The 17,192-nt window shown below is 45.5% G+C and overlaps 1 protein-coding gene across 1 annotated transcript in view; it reads left to right on the forward strand.

Annotated features, from left to right (window-relative positions):
* Positions 1 to 17,192, forward strand: part of CORIN (corin, serine peptidase) — a 274,936-nt gene that overhangs the window by 72,864 nt on the left and 184,880 nt on the right. Inside the window, exon 4 of the mRNA XM_065405296.1 lies at positions 9,338 to 9,548. Within this exon, the coding sequence (XP_065261368.1) occupies positions 9,338 to 9,548 (211 nt within the window). The remainder of the gene's footprint in view (positions 1 to 9,337; positions 9,549 to 17,192) is intronic.

Below are 17,192 nucleotides of genomic sequence, written 5' to 3' on the forward strand. Positions count from 1 at the left end.
GTGTGTCTTAGTGTTGTGGCATGACATACTGTTTGAAATAAATGTTGTAAGCAAGAGACTCCCAGGTGTTGACCTTGATATATGTGGAGCAATGGAACAACTGGACAAAGCAAAGTCATACCTACAGTCTTACTGATCAGATGAGGGATTTCAAAACGTTCTGAAGAGTGCACAGAAGTTGGCAGAGGAACTTCACACTGAAGCTATTTTCCCACCCATTCAAGAATACAAGAGTCACCGAAGAAGACGACATTTTGATTTATGAAGCACGGGATAATCCCATAAGAGACCCCAAAATACAATTCAAATTTAACCAGGTGCTAGATTGTGCAATACAGTCAGTTGAAGAACGTTTCATGCAGCTCAAGGAACACAGCAGTATATTTGGGATGTTGTATGATATTCCAAAACTCCTCACTATACCTGAAGAAGACCTACACCAGCAATGCAGGGCTCTAGAGACAGTGTTGACACATGATGACATGTGCGATATTGATGCGAATGATTTTGGTGATGAACTGAAAGCCCTTTCAAGATACATTTCAGCAGGATCAACTCCAAAGGCTGTTCTGGAATATACGTGCACAAATAAGATGATCACCCTCTTTCCAAATGCTTTTGTTGCTCTGCGCATACTTCTAACACTTCCTGTAACAGTTGCCAGTGGAGAACGCAGCTTCTCCAAGCTGAAGTTAATAAAAACACATCTACGCTCCACAATAACACAGGAGAGGCTGGTTGGCCTTGCAACCATCTCAATAGAGCATGAGCTGGCCCAGACTGTGGACCTTCAGGAAGCAGTTCAAATCTTTGCAACCAAGAAGGCACGGAAAGCACCACTTTGATTATTCAAACAGATAAAAATGCCAGTGTTTACTATGCAGACAAGAAAAGTTACATTTGCTGTTCAGGTGTTTGAAAGTTAAGTGTTACTTAAAATTTTTGAACAAGGCATTTTAAGTTAGTTCTCCTTTACTGGGGTAGGTAGCAGAGCAGTACTATGAGAGGAGCAGAACAGAAAGAAGGCAGAATTGAGCCCTTTCAAAGTTTTGGCCCAAGCGAGGGGACATGGGGGTGTCATTTGAGCTCCCCGCCTCAGGTGCCAAAATGTTGTGGGCTGGCCCTGTTGGTTTGTAGTGTGTTTGGTATTAGTATGTCATAGTGTTAGTCAGATTCACTTAGGTATTTTGTTAACATTCTGGTATTATGTTGAAAGTTTGCATTTGTAAGGTGGATTTAGGCTTCATATGTGATATCATGTTTTGTCATTTGTTATTGTGGTAACTCAATGGTGGATTTATTCATAAATTTTGGGGTTTACTATGTTCTTATTTAATTTGGTGACTATTTGTTGGTAGGAAGTTTTGATTTAATTACTTTGAATTACCCCTTTAGTTTTAAAATTATTGCCTATTACTAACGGGTTTTTCCAAACAAAAAAATTGTAATGTTTTTATTGAAGTTCCAATTCCTGATTAAATAAATGTTTTCTTTTCTGAGGTTTTTAAGCGGATTTCCTACTACTTGACATTCGTTACAAAACTGTGGTCTAAAGTAATTCCTTAGACAAAACACTGGAGTAGCTTCAAAGAAGAAAGCAGTACACATAGAAATTAGAGATGGGGAAGACTCATTGAGTCCATGCTGCTACCAGTCCAGCTTAGATTCTTGTAGAACATTCTCTAGTTCTTTGAGAAGCTGAAGAACACTATGCAGTCTGATAGTGCTTTTTCTGAATCAGAATCTTTACAAAATCTGTATCTGAGGGAGGTGTACATTGTATTTCTTACTGGTGTTTGAAGGCAAAATTTGGACCTTAGGGAAAAAAAATATTTCAAGTGGCTGCAGGCCAACAGATTTACAGGGTTCTTTTTCTCTCTCCTTCCACCCCCTCATTGTCTGCCTCTGTTTGAGAACAGAAGTCATTTTTCCTTTAAGTTCTTAGGAGCAGGGACCATGCTTTTCTATTGGTACAACACCTTGAAAAATAGGTCTTCAGTCCTATGGGCACCTTTGGGCACTATTATAATATCAGTAATAAATAATAACTCAGGGTTAGTCTACACTGGCAACGCTAAAGTGCTGCCACGACAGTGCTTTAGCATGCCTTGTGTGGTCGCGGCGCAGCGCTGGGAAAGAGCTCTCACAGCACTCTAAAAAAACCACCTCCACGAGGGGTCTAGTTCCCAGTGCTGGTGCACTGTTTACACTGGCACTTTAAAGTGCTGAAACTTGCAGCGCTCAGGGGGGTGTTTTTTCACACCCCTGAGCGAGAAAGTTGCAGTGCTGTAAATTGCCAGTGTAGACAAGCTCTTTGTCAGTAGCAGTAGCATATGTGGAGAGACTTAATTCTGTTTGACCACCCACTAGATCAAGTACCCAACTGCAGCATGCCAAGTGAAATAATGAATCATAATGGTTGTGGGAAAGCCACAGGTACTTGAAAACCTCAACCAGTAAAAATGTGAAGATTTCAAATGGTTTGGAAATTGAAAAATATGATTCCCTGCCCACCCCAACCTGACTGCCTTAAATTCTACCAAACTAGGTATGATATAAACAGAGTTTGGTATGGACACTGATTATCCAAAGTCAAATTCTTTCCAACCATTTGGGCCTTTTGGGTGATATCACTGCTGTGCGTTGACTACCATCTGTGCAGCTGGACTATTTCATTACCAAAAGAAAAAGTAAAATCTCTTTGCCCCTTATATTTAATGGCAAGTGCTCCTCCTGGTGGCGATTTAAAGGAAAGCTGCTGTTTCCCCTCAGCCTGGCCTCAGAACTGTGCAAAAACAACAAGGAGTCCGGTGGCACCTTAAAGACTAACAGATTTATTTGGGCATAAGCTTTCGTGGGTAAAAACCTCACTTCTTCAGATGCATAGAGTGAAAGTTACAGATGCAGGCATTATATACTGACACATGGAGAGCAGGGAGTTACTTCGCAAGTGGAGAACCAGTGTTGACAGGGCCAATTCAATCAGGGTGGATGTAGTCCACTCCCAATAATAGATGAGGAGGTGTCAATTCCAGGAGAGGAAAAACTGCTTCTGTAATGAGCCAGCCACTCCCAGTCCCTATTCAAGCCCAGATTAATGGTGTTAAATTTGCAAATGAATTTTAGTTCTGCTGTTTCTCTTTGAAGTCTGTTTCTGAAGTTTTTTTGTTCAATGATTACCTACAAGATCTTTATCAAGCATTCGTAAAACTACAATACCCACCTGGGGAAGTGAGGAAACAGATTGACAGAGCAAGACGGGTACCCAGAAATCACCTACTACAGGACAGGCCCAACAAGGACAATAACAGAACACCACTGGCCATCACATACAGCCCCCAGCTAAAACCTCTGCAGCGCATTATCCACGATCTACAACCTATCCTGGAAAATGATCCCTCACTCTCACAGACCTTGGGAGGCAGGCCAGTCCTCGCTTACAGACAACCCCCCAACCTGAAGCAAATACTCACCAGCAACTACACACCACACCACAGAAACACCAACCCAGGAACCAATCCCTGTAGCAAACTTCGTTGCCTACTCTGTCCCCATATCTACTCTGGCGACACCATCAGAGGACCCAACCACATCAGCCACACCATCAGGGGCTCATTCACCTGCACATCCACTAATGTTATATATGCCATCATGTGCCAGCAATGCCCCTCTGCCATGTACATTGGCCAAACCGGACAGTCCCTCCGCAAAAGAATAAATGGACACAAATCGGACATCAGGAACGGTAACATACATAAGCCAGTAAGTGAACACTTCAGTCTCCCTGGTCATTCTATTACAGATTTAAAAGTCACTATCACTGAACAAAAAAACTTCAGAAACAGACTTCAAAGAGAAACAGCAGAACTAAAATTCATTTGCAAATTTAACACCATTAATCTGGGCTTGAATAGGGACTGGGAGTGGCTGGCTCATTACAGAAGCAGCTTTTCCTCTCCTGGAATTGACACCTCCTCATCTATTATTGGGAGTGGACTACATCCACCCTGATTGAATTGGCCCTGTCAACACTGGTTCTCCACTTGCGAAGTAACTCCCTGCTCTCCATGTGTCAGTATATAATGCCTGCATCTGTAACTTTCATTCTATGCATCTGAAGAAGTGAGGTTTTTACCCACGAAAGCTTATGCCCGAATAAATCTGTTAGTCTTTAAGGTGCCACCAGACTCCTTGTTGTTTTTGTAGATACAGACTAACAGGGCTACCCCCTGATACTTGACACCACGCAAAGAACTGTGCAGTTTTCCAGAGGTAGCCAGACTTCTTTGAACTGCACATTGCTTTAAATAACTGATTTAGGAGCTGATTTAAGGAGCTGCCTTCCTCAGATGAGCTCCGAATCCTTGGCTATAGTTTAGCATCAGTCCATGGCCCATCACCTAATTTTAATTCATTCGGTGCTTTTTAACCCCAAATCATTTTTTTGCAATAGAAACTGAGTTGAAAGTGGCTGTTGGGCCATACACCACTGCTAAGACGTGTAACTGGGCTCACTGAGGAAAGGATCTGATGAATACAGGAACTTAAGTATATACAAAAAGATAATATAAGAATGAACATATTCAAAATAATAGAGGCGTTTATTCGCTTTTCCCTAATATTTTCATTAGTTCTCTACTAGAAACTATTTTTTTAGTGGAAGGATAGGCTCAATAAGTCCTTCTCTAAAATTAGATTAAAATATTTTTTTAAAGAAATGTAAAATTAAGGAGCCAGATTCTAATAGCAATTAGCCAGGCCAGGCTAAGATTAATAGACTATTGGGGCACTTTTCAGGTGGTCCAAAATACTTTTACATATGTTCAGTAAAATACCTTAAACTGTCTGGTATGGTGGCGCTGACCACCAAGCTAGATGTTTGACTAATTACATCATATCTGGAGTTGTCTCATCACTGTTTAGCACCTCATGGGGCAGGGTGGCTCAACACTTCCATTAGGGCGGGGCTGTTACTTAACGGTACAGTTGAACCTTCACAGCGCAGAGACAACATCTTTATTTGTTTTGTAAACTGTTACGTATCTCTGTGGAGCTATATGAGGCACACATTTTTAACAGGGAGGAAAATTAACCATTGGAACAACTTACCAAGAATTGTGGCGGATTCTTCATCACAGGAAATTTTAAAATCAAGATTGGGTGTTTTTCTATAAGATATGCTCTAGTTCAACCACAGGTATTGGACTTGAACCAGGAATTCAGTCATGGAAGTCCAATGGCCCGTGTTATGCAGGAGGCCAGGGTAGACAATCACAACTGTGCTTTCTGGCCTTAAAATCTATGAATCTCATCAAAACACAGTCCTAGTTTGGAAAATGTATGAATCTACGAATGAATATTCGCTTATCTACTTTAGGGTTTTATACTGTTACCCATCACCATAATATCTGAGCACCTTTCATGTACAATTAATAGCAAGAGTGAAGTCCCTAGTGGACTTAATAAAGTCTCTGCTTTTCCCTGCTTGGGCTAGGGCTTTTTTTCTTTTTCTTTTGAGGGGGAGGGATGGAGGAGGTGGAAGGAATTTCAGAATAAAAGGGGTGTTTGAATTGTGAGCGTCACTGCTGGTGGAAAGACTCTCTCAAAGAGGAAGTCCTTGCAATGTTCTCTAAAGATGGTCAGACTCTGAATTCGCCTGATATTCTCTGGAAGATTGTTCCACAGCTGGATCTTCTTGACAGAGAATACTTTGTCCCCAGGTCAGAACATGCTTTGTTCTGGGCTTTTCATTTCATTCTGTGTTTTTAATCTCTCCTCATATTGAAGCTGTTCCATACCCCTAATCACTTTTGTTGCCCTTCTGTGTACCTTTTCCAATTCTAATATATCTTTTTTTGAGATGGGGCAGCCAGAACTGCATGCCCCATATTCAAGTGCATATTCAAGTATGGGCATACCATGGATTTATATAGTGGCATTATTATATTTTCTGTCTTATTAACTATCCCTTTCCTAATGGTTCCTAACATTAGCTTTTTTTGGCTGCTGCTGCACATTGAGGAGATGTTTTCAGAGAACTATTCACAATGACTCCAAGATCTCTTTTTTGATTGGTAACAGCTAATTTAGACCCCCATCATTTTGTATGTGTAGTTGGTTTTATGTTTTCCAGTGTACATTATTTAGCATTTATCAACATTGAATTTCATCTGCCGTTTTGTTGCCCAGTCATCCAGTTTTGTGAGATCCCTTTGTAACTCTTCATAGTCAGCTTTGAACTTAACTATCTTGAGTAATTTTATATCCTCAGAAAACTTTGCCACCTTACTGTCTACCCCTTTTTCCAGATCATTTATGAATATGTTGAACAGCACTGGTCCCAGTACCCAAGTTCCCTGTAAACTGCGCTGCGAGGGCTGCGCAGGTGGGGAGAGGAGCTCCTCCCACAGCATGGCCCAACCCAGGCCAGCCAGAGCTGCCAGGGAGAGGAGTCCCTCCTCTGGCCTGGCCCAGCCCAGCACCGCTGGAACTGCCGTGGCCCGGGAGAGGTGCCTCTTCCCTGGCCCGGCCCACCCCAGCCCCACCCCGACGGAGCTTCTGCGGCTGGGGAGAGGAACCTTTCACCTGGCCCCGAACTGCTGCAGTGAGAGAGGGCTGGGGGCAGTCCTCTCTCCCCACCGCAGCCCTGGGGCAGCCCGCACCCCAACCCTCTGCTCCAACCCTGAGCCCCCTCCCACATGCCAAACTCCTCATCCCCAGTCCCACCCCAGAGCCCTCACCCCCAGCCAGAGCCCTCATGCCCCCCTGCACCCCAACCCTCTGCCCCAGCCCTGAGCCCCTCCCACACTCCGAACCCCTCGCCCCGCCCCCCACCACACACCACCTCCATATTGGTGCACATAACAAAATTCATTCTGCACATGGATGTAAAAAATTGGAAGGAACACTGCTCAGTACAGATTCTTAGGGGACCCAGCTATTTATTTCTGTACACTGTGAAAACTGACCATTTATTCCTACCCGTTTGTTTCCTATCTTTTAACCAGCTACTGATCCATAAAATGACTTTCCCTTTTATCCTATGATTGTCTGCTTTGCTTAAGAGCCTTTGGTAAGAGACCATGTCAAAGGCTTTCTGAAAGTCCAAGAACGTTGTATGCACTGGATCACCCTTGTCCACATGTTTGTTGAACCCTTCAAAGAATTCTAATAGATTAGTGAGGCATGATTTCCCTTTACAAAAGCCATGATGACTCTTCTTCAACATATTATATTCATTTGTGTGTCTGATAATTCTCTTCTTTATTATAGTTTCAACCACTTTGCGTGGTACTGAAGTTAGGCTTATCAGCCTATAATTGCCAGGATAGCCTCTGGAGCCTTTTTTAAAAGTCAGTGTTACATTAGCTATCCGCCAGTCATCTGGTACAGAGGCTGATTTAACAATAGGTTACATACGACAGTTAGTAGTTCTGCAATTTCATACCTGACTTCCAAAACCTCCTCTATTGACACCTCAGTCTGGGACAGTTCCTCAGATTTGTCACTTAGGTATGGGAATCTCCCTCATATCTTCTGCAGTGAAGACAGGTGCAAAGAATTCATTTAGCCTCTCCACAACAGCCTTGAGTACTCCTTTAGCACCTCCATTCTCCAGTGGCTCCAGTGATTGGCAGGTTTCCAGCTTCTGATGTGCTTAAAATTTGTTTTGCTGTTCGTTTTTGTGACTTTTGATAGTTGTCTTCAAATTTCATTTGTTAGCCATGGTGGCATTTTTATTTTTATTTTTTGGTCCTCTTAATATTTTTTTTTAATTTGTAGCATACATTTAGTTTGAGCCTCTGTTATGATGTTTTAAAAAAATTTCCATACATTTGCAAGCATTTCACTTTTGTGCCCAAAATAGGCACCAAAATAAGTGACCAGATTTTCAGAAGAGCTAAATATATTGAATATAGAGATGTTTTGAAAATCTGTCCATAGGTGTCTCAATGGGAGCAAATGAGTGCTGATCACCTTTGAAAATCTGGCCTTTATTTATGTGCTCTTCTGAAAAATTGCCTCCGTTTGTGCACTTGAAAATCTGACCCTAAATTCTTCTGAAAAATTTGGCTCTGCAAATAGACTTGGCACTCTATATACCAAAAGGTGCTCAGCATGGGACTAACAGGGAACTGAAGATCAAGAATGGTGTGCACTCCTGTACAGTGGTATGGGAAGGCTTGTGTAATGCTCACCTGTACTATGCCTCCCTCAAGTCAGTGTTTTACTCTTCCTTTCATCAGCAGTATGCAGAGGAGAGGAAATCTTGAAAATCCTTGGGCAAAATTGTGGCACAAGTAAAGTCAATGGGAGTCTTGCCATTGACCTCAATGGGGCCAAGATTTTACCCCTTGATTTTTGCTGAGTCTTCTGGGGCCTCTGAGTAGCTTCAATATATTGCAGAAAAATTAGGGATGGGAGAACTAATTTGGATAAAATAAAAAGAGGATAGAGGAAGCTTGTGGTAGGCCCAAGATTTTGTTGGATCCAGAACCCAATTTGCCTTAATGTATCTCTTCTTCCTTCGCTCTTTCAGACAGAGCCATTTATGTAAAAATACCACAAGAGGGTATTCTCATGGTCTGTCTATCCTAACTTTAACGTAAAACTCGTGAGGGAGCTTGTTATGTATAGTTTCCAATCCAGTTTGGAAGAACCAAGAGGTTCAGATAAATGTGAAAGCCAAACTTTTGGCTGAGTATCCAAACTAAACCCCAAACTTTTCCAGATTCTATAACAGATTTAAAAGTAGCTATACTTGAACAAAAAAACTTCAAAAACAGATTTCAAAGAGAAACTGCAGAACCAAAATTCATTTGCAAATTTAACACCATTAATTTGGGCTTGAATAGGGACTGGGGGTGGCTGGCTCACTATAAAAGCAACTTTCCCTCTCCTGGCATTGACACCTCCTCAATTATTGGGAGTGGACTACATCCACCCTGATTGAATTGGCCCTGTCAACACTGGTTCTCCACTTGTTAGGTAACTCCCCGCTCTTCATGTGTCAGTATAATAATGTCTGCATCTGTAATTTTCACTCCGTGCATCTGAAGAAGTGGGTTTTTTACCGACGAAGGCTTATGCCCAAATAAATCTGTTAGTCTTTAAGGTGCCACTGGACTCGTTGTTTTTGTGGATACAGACTAACACGGCTACCCCCTGATACTTGAAACTTTTCCAGGTTCTTCAAGCACTAGGAAAATGCTCCTCTTTCATGGTGTGAAGTGATAGTGTTTAATGTTAACTATTCAATTCAGCAGATACTTACTATCACCATATAATGTTTTAATTGATTCATATGTGCTAAAATTTAACTGTTTTGATTTCACAGGTGCCTGCATAAATATCACGTACAGCCAGTGCCAAATGCTGCCATATAACCACACCACTCTAACATCAGTTCTTTCCATTGTCAAAAGCATTGAAATGGAAAAGTTCCTCAAGTTCTTCAGTTATCTCAACCGCCTCAGCTGTTATCAACACATCATGCTGTTCGGCTGTAGCCTTGCTCTTCCTGAGTGCATCAGTGATGGTGATGACAGGTATTTGGGAACTAAAATCAGTCAGTGATTAGAGCCAATTGTAGCATAATACTGCATATCTAATCAGAACAAAACAGTCCTGAGCTAAGCCTATGGCCTTATCATTGCAAAAATCCTGCCAGTCAAAGCTATTCCTCCAGCATTTCTGCCTAACTAAACTGTCTTCAAGCTCTTCTGTTAGAACAAGCTTAGTATTTTTGCTGGGAAGAAATTAATTAGTGTCACTATAACAGTTTGAATAATTTATGCCACAAGTTAGAACAGAACTGTTATGTAGTCAGGGGTTGCTTTCTTAGCACAATCAATGAAAAAGATATAGTAAGGGAAGCCTAATATATTTTTGTCTTGTGTATTTTATAGTGTACATTTAGCAGCATGTATGGAAAGGGGCAGAGTTAATACTGTTTTAGGAACTTCAATAATAGCATGTCCTGTTTTTTACAATTCATTATGCAACTTTCATATCCCATTCATGTAATTTTGCACTGATTTTCCTTTTTTAAAGGAAAATCATGAGATCATTCATGTTTAATAATGTTGAAAATTAGAAGTGACATAAAGGGGGAAATAGGTTGGTGCCTTTTTTGTTTTTGATAAATACAGAAGGTCTGCAACGTTGTTTTTTGTTTTCCGTTTTACACTAAAAACAAACAAACAAACAAACCAAAAACACAAACCACTTTCTTACTCCTGATTTTTTACATTTGAAATTCAGGTCTTTGTGCCAAGAGTCTGAAAGCCCAATAGTTGAGAAGTGATAGGATGTTTTGATAGTGTTTAAAATTCTTTGGTTTGTGTTAACACCTCTTTAACTTAATTGCCTAATGAATGCTTGAGTGAAAGGATGTCTCAGTTAAAGATTCAGCATTCCTGTTCCTCCAGTTAAGAAGTGAGAGTTCACAGTATACACCTCTGACATTCTGTCCCCAACAAAAAGTCATCCAGCAATACCAGGGAAGGCTATGTTTAACTTTCCTGTCGTGGCCACATTTGCAGCATTTGCTGCGCCATTGGGAGCGGTGCATTATGGGCAGCTATCCCACAGAGCACCTCTTCCCATTCTGGCACTGTGGGTTGTGGGAAGCGGGCGTGGGTGCGGGGCATTCTGGGTCCTGTCCCAACGCCCCGTGATGCATCGCTTTGCATCCCAGAAATCCCTTTGTTTCTGTCCACCTTTGGCACCGTCTTTCAACGGTTTCTGTGCAGCGCGATCTGTTGTCTGCGGGAAATGGAGCCCGAACTGCTGAAACATATGCTGACTTATCTCGCCAGCACGTCATGTTTGGCTGTCGAACTATTCCTTAAGATCCAAAGTGACAGTGAGAGTGAGGAGTCCGATGATGTTATCGAGCCGCGTAACGCGTATGACACTAAATTGCTTGTGGCATTCACGGACATGCTCAGCACCGTGGAACGCTGCTTTTGGGCTCGGGAAACAAGCACCGAGTGGTGGGATCACATTGTCATGGAAGTCTGGGATGACAAGCAGTGGCTGCAGAACTTTTGGATGAGAAAAGCCACTTTAATGGGACTGTGTGAGGAGCTCGCCCCCACCCTGCGGTGCAAGGACACGAGATTGAGAGCTGCCCTGCCAGTGGAGAAGCGGGTGGCTATTGCAGTCTGGAAGCTGGCAACTCCAGACAGCTACCGGTCGGTCGCAAACCAGTTTGGAGTGGGAAAGTCGACCGTTGGAATCGTGTTGATGCAAGTTTGCAGGGCCATTAATCGCATCCTACTCAGAAGAACCGTGACTCTGGGTAACGTGCAGGAAATAGTGGATGGCTTTGCACAAATGGGGTTCCCTAACTGTGGAGGGGCGATAGATGGGACGCACATTCCTATTCTGGCACCACCCCATCTAGGATCCGAGTACGTTAATCGGAAGGGGTATTTCTCTATGGTTCTCCAGGCGCTTGTGGATCACCGTGGGCGTTTCATTGACATTAACACAGGCTGACCCGGAAAGGTGCATGACGCACGCATCTTTCGGAACATTTGGCTGTTCAGGAAGATGCAGGCCAGGACTTTTTTCCCAGAGCGGAAGATCACGGTAGGGGAAGTCGAAATGCCCATTGTGATCCTTGGAGATCCCGCTTACCCGTTAATGCCATGGCTCATGAAACCCTACACAGGGAGCCTTGACAGCAGCAAGGAACGGTTCAACTACAGGCTGAGCCGGTGCCGAATGACTGTGGAGTGTGCCTTTGGCCATTTAAAGGGCCGCTGGCGATCTCTGTATGGGAAGCTGGACTTGGCCGAAAACAGCATCCCCGCGGTTATATCCACGTGCTGTGCCCTCCATAATATTTATGAAGGGAAGGGGGGTGAAAGCTTCACTCAGGCATGGACCTCCGAGGTTGAACACCTGGAGGCTGAATTTGCACAGCCAGAGAGCAGGGCTATTACAGGGGCCCAGCCCGGGGCTGCAAGGATTAGGGATGTCTTGAGGGAGCAATTTGAGGCTGAAAACCAGCAGTGATATCTGGTGCCCTACACGGGAGTGAAGTGCAGTAGTTCCAATCTTTAGGAATCAGTGTTTGCTAAGCAGACAAGCAGACTTGCAGTGCTTGTTTATTTCCTGGGCTAAGGAGTCTTTTACTTTATGCAATAATAAAGAATGTTTTCAAAGCCAAAAAATCAATTTATTGAAAAGAAAAAAAAATTATTTATTGAAAAGAAACAAGGGGGTGGAGTGGGGAACAGTACAATCACAGATTCGCATATGTCCTGTCTGGTGTGCTGTGCAGTGAGTGCTGCACTTCAGGACAGCTATACTGCATGGTGATGGGGGTTGAGTGCAGAGGGTAAGGGTCGTGGTTTTCAGGGCTGGGTGGTGAAGATACTGGTGTTGGAGGCAGCGGGTGGCGTGAAGAACACGGAAGTTGGGGAAAGTGGGTTGGAGGTGACAGTGGGGCACAACGGAAAGAGTTTGGGGACAAGGGTTGTGGGGGGGGTGGCGTTTGCGCTTGCGGTACTGCTCCTTCTGCATGGCTACGAGCTCTTGGATAGCGTCTGCTTGGCGCTCCAGGATGCTTATGAGCCGATCCGTGCTTTGCTGCCGGTGCTCCGTACTTTGCCGCCGGTGCGCTGCGTTTTCCTGGCGGATCCTGCTTTCTCTCTCCCTCCAGTTCTGTGCTTTCTCATTCTCTTTAATAGATTGCCGCATCACTTCTTGCAGCATGTCTTCTTTGCTTTTTCGTGGTCTCTTCCTGAGTCTTTGCAGTCTCTGAGCAGGCGATAAGAGGGATGGCTGAGGTCTCAAGGTTGATGCAGCTGTATAGGCAAAATGTAACATTTAACAGAGGCAGCATTGTTTATACAAGACAGAGTAATGATTCCCCCCGCACTTAAGGAATAGAAAACACACAGGGTCTACACAATAGCATAATTTTCCCGTCCAAAACAGAGCACACACATCCCACGGGAGCCTCAAAATGGTGAGTAAGGGGGACTGATTTTGTTTCAGGGCTGCACTGTCCTCTGGGTTTCTGTGCCTTGTGGCGAGCCAACAGCTTCAGGGGGCGCCTACACTGAACACTGTCCCAACATTTTCCACAGGAGTTCATCCTGGACGATATCTCGCTGCTGAGGGTGACCTAGGAAGCAAGGGAGGGTCTTCTACTGCAATGCGGCTTCCGCCCTGGCCCATATGCAGCTTGCCTGTGTGCAGCAATGGTCCCCCCGCCCCTCGCGGCACAGTGGCGCGGACACGTTAGCCTGGCTGGGACAAGGACCACGGTGGCTCTCCCAATAAACCTGCGCAAGCGCATTGCACACGTTCTGGATGAGACATTCGAGGAGATTACCGAGGCCGATTACCGCGATGTGATAAACCACATCAATGCACTATTCCGCATCTAGGCATGCATGCCTAACCCTTCTCTCCCAAAGAGCCCGCACCGAAAAAATTCCTTCCCGAAAAAAAATGGCTTACCGGGAACCTGCTCTTCTGTTTGTCCTCCTCCAAGTACCAGCCGCTGCGACTGGCTACCTTCCTCCTGGCTCGAGAAGAGCTACTGGCTGCATGGCTCCAGGGATTCCGGGGTGTCTCCATCCAGCCCACCACCCTCACTCCCATTTTCCTCCTCCTTCCCCCCCCCCCCCCGGCTCTGAAGTGTCCATGGTGGTGCTTGGAGTGGAGGTGGGGTTAACCCCAAGTATCGCATCCAGCTCTTTGTAGAATTGTCAGGTCGCGGGGGGAGCACCCGAGCGGCCGTTTGCGTTGCAGGCTTTGCGGTAGGCACTCCGCAGCTCCTTCACTTTAATCCTGCACTGCAGGGCATCCTGGTCATGGCCCCTTTCCATCATGTCCTTTGATACCTTTCCGAAGGTATCGTAATTCCTACAGCTGGATCGCAGCTGGGACTGTACAGCTTCCTCCCCCCAAACACTGATGAGGTCCAGCAACTCGCCATTGCTCCATGCTGGGGCTCGCTTGGCGCGTGGAGGCATGGTCACCTGGAAAGATTCGCTGATAGCACTCCACGCCACGCCGGGCTGAGCAAACAGGAAGGGAATTTTTAAAATTCCCGGGGAATGTAAAGGGTGGGTCACATGGTTGGTTACCTGAGGCCAGGGCAGTAGAGTTTGAACTGATGACCAGAGTGGCTAGAACAGGCATTGTGGGATACTGTCGAATACTTCTGGAGGCCAGTCACGGCGCATTGGGCGGCTACACTGGTGCCGCAGCACTGCAGCGGCAGCGCTGCACTCACTATTCCTCTCGGAGAGGTGGAGTACATGCAGCGCTGCAACCACGGAGATACAGCGCTGCAAATGCCTTGCCAGTGTGGACGGGGAGTGAGTTACAGCGCTGGGGGCGGCTTTACAGCGCTGCAACTCGCAAGTGTAGCCAAGGCCTCAATGACGTGGATGGAGTGGAGGGAGAATAAATTCACACACTATTCTTTGTCTGAAGACAGCTTTCTGTAAGACTGGGGGCTTGTCTACATGGGTGGTTTATCCTGCACTAACTTAAGGGCATGTCTACACTGGCAGAGTTACAGCGCTGGGAGTTACAGCAATGCTCAGAGAGCGTTTAAGGGAAACTGCTGTTGTGTGTTCACACTGTCAGCTGCCTGCGCAATAGCGTGTTCACACTTGCAGCGGTATTCGGAGCTTTGCACTCTGGGCAGCTATCCCACAGAGTACCTCTTTCTCTTCTGCCGCTAAGAGTTGTGGGATGGTGGAGGGGGTCATGAGGCATCCTGGGTCCTGTCCCATGCCCTGTGATGCATTGCTTCGCATCCCAGCAATCCTTGTGCTTCCGTTCGCATTTGGCACCATCTTTCAATGGTTTGTGTATTGTGTGCCCTGCCTCTTTGGGCTGCAGGAATGGATCCCTGTTGACCAGTATGCTGCTCGCTCTGAACAACACGTTACGAATGGCAGTGGAGTTATTCCTTAAACTACAAAGGCAAGAGGAGTGCGACATTGATCTCGCCAGGTGTAGTAGCTACGACACGAGATTGCTTGTGGCATTCACAGAGGTGCTGACCACAGTGGAACGCTGCTTTTGAGCTCGGGAATAGGGTGACCAGATGTCCTGATTTTATAGGGAGAGTCCCGATTTTGGGGTCTTTTTTCTTATATAGGCTTCTATTACCCCCCGCCCCCATCCCGATTTTTCACAATTGCTGTCTGGTCATCCTACTCGGGGAAACAAGCACTGAGTGGTGGGATCACATCGTGATGCACGTCTGGGATGATGAGCAGTAGCTGCAGAACTTTTGCACGAGGAAAGCCACATTCATGGGACTGTGTGATGAGCTTGTCCCAGCCCTGCGGCGCAAGGACCTGAGAATGAGAGCTGCCCTGCTGTTGGAGAAGCGTATGGCAATTGCTCTGTGGAAGCTGGATACTCCAGACTGCTACCAATTGCTTGCTAACCAGTTCGCCGTGGGAAAGTTGATCGTTGGACTCGTGTTGACGGACGTGTGCAGGGCCATTAATCACATCCTGCTCGGAAAGACCGTGACTCTGGGCAACGTGCATGACCTTGTGGATGGCTTTGCACAAATGGGTTTCCCTAACTGTGGAGTGGTGATAGATTGCATGCATATTACAATTCTGGCACCAGACCTCCTAGCCACTGAGTATATTAATCTCCAGGGGTATTTCTCAATGGTTCTCCAGGTGCTTGTGGATCACCGTGAGCATTTCACAGACATTAACACAGGCTGGTCTGGAAAGGTACATGACACACGCCTCTTTCAGAACACTGGCCTGTTCAGGAAGCTGCAAGCAGGGACTTTCTTCCCTGACCAGAAGATCACCATAGGGGAAGTCAAAATGCCCATTGTGATCCTGGGTGACCCCACCAACCCCTTAATGCCGTGGCTTATGAAGCCATACACAGGGCAACTTGACAGCAGCAAGGAGCAGTTCAAGAACAGGCTGAGCAAGTGCAGCATGACTGTTGAGTGTGGTTTTGGCCGTTTAAAAGCCCACTGGTGCTGCCTCTATGGGAAGCTGGACCTGGCCGAAGACTATATTCCTATGCTTATATCTGGGTGCTTTATGCTCCATAATATTTGTGAAGGGAAGGGTGAAAGATTCACTCAAGGCTGGACCGCAGAGGCTCAGTGCATGGAGGCTGAGTTTGAACAGCCAGAGACTAGGGCTATTAGAGGGGCGCAGCGCGGGGCCATAAGGGTCAGGGATGCCTTGAGGCAGCAATTTGAAGCCAAAAGCCACTAATATTTGTTGCTATGCTTGGGAGTGCAGTTCTTGTAATGCTAGGAGGTGATTGGTGCAGACAATGCAATATGTGGGTTTAACATAATTGTATGTTGCTTTGCATGGATCTTTTTGCTTTCAATAAATAGAATAAAGATTGCTTTCAAACCAACACAATTCTTTTATTAAACAGCACCAACCGGAGGAGAGAGTCAAACCAAAAAAACCCATCAGCAGTGAGGGGGATGGGGGAAGGGAAGGTCACAGGAGGAGGAGGGGTCCTGGGACGGCTGAAGATTTGTGTATGTCCAGGGATCATATCCAACCTTCTCCTTTGGAGTACAATGCAGCGGGTATTGTGCTTCAGCAGGGCCAAACTGCAGAGGGATTGGTGTTGACTGCAGTGGGTAGTGGCAGTCCACAGTGCTGGACTGTGAGGGGGGAGGAGTGGAATGCCGTGAGTATAGACTGGAGCCAGGAGGTTGATAAGGGTGTGTTGGCAGTGTCTGGGGGGAGCATGGGAAAGAGTTTTGCGACAGTAGCTGCAGGGGAGGGCAGGCGGGCGTGGAGCTGCTTGGTTTGAAGAGCTAGTATCGCCTGGAGCGTGTCTGCTTGGCGCTCCATAACCTTTAAGAGCAGTTCTGTGGCTTCATTCTGGTGTGCCGTGTTCTCCTTTCGGTCCCTCTTCTCGCTGTCCCGCCATTCCCTCAATTCCTGTTTCTCGGCAGTGGAGTGCATCATAACCTCACGGAGAAAGTCCTTCTTAGTTCTTCTTGTATGCTTTCTAATTCTGCACAGCTGTTCAGCTGCTGATAACAAAGAGGGAGACTGGGCTCCCCAGATTATCTCTGTGAAGTTGAAACATAACATTTTAGAGAAGCAGTATTGTTTGCAACACAGATTCAGTGATTTAAAACTCAGCCAGTATTCACACACCTGTCACTAACTGGCTGACCCCAGGCAAGC

Source organism: Emys orbicularis, chromosome 5 (genome assembly GCF_028017835.1).
Source record: "Emys orbicularis isolate rEmyOrb1 chromosome 5, rEmyOrb1.hap1, whole genome shotgun sequence".
Lineage (NCBI taxonomy): Eukaryota > Metazoa > Chordata > Testudines > Emydidae > Emys > Emys orbicularis.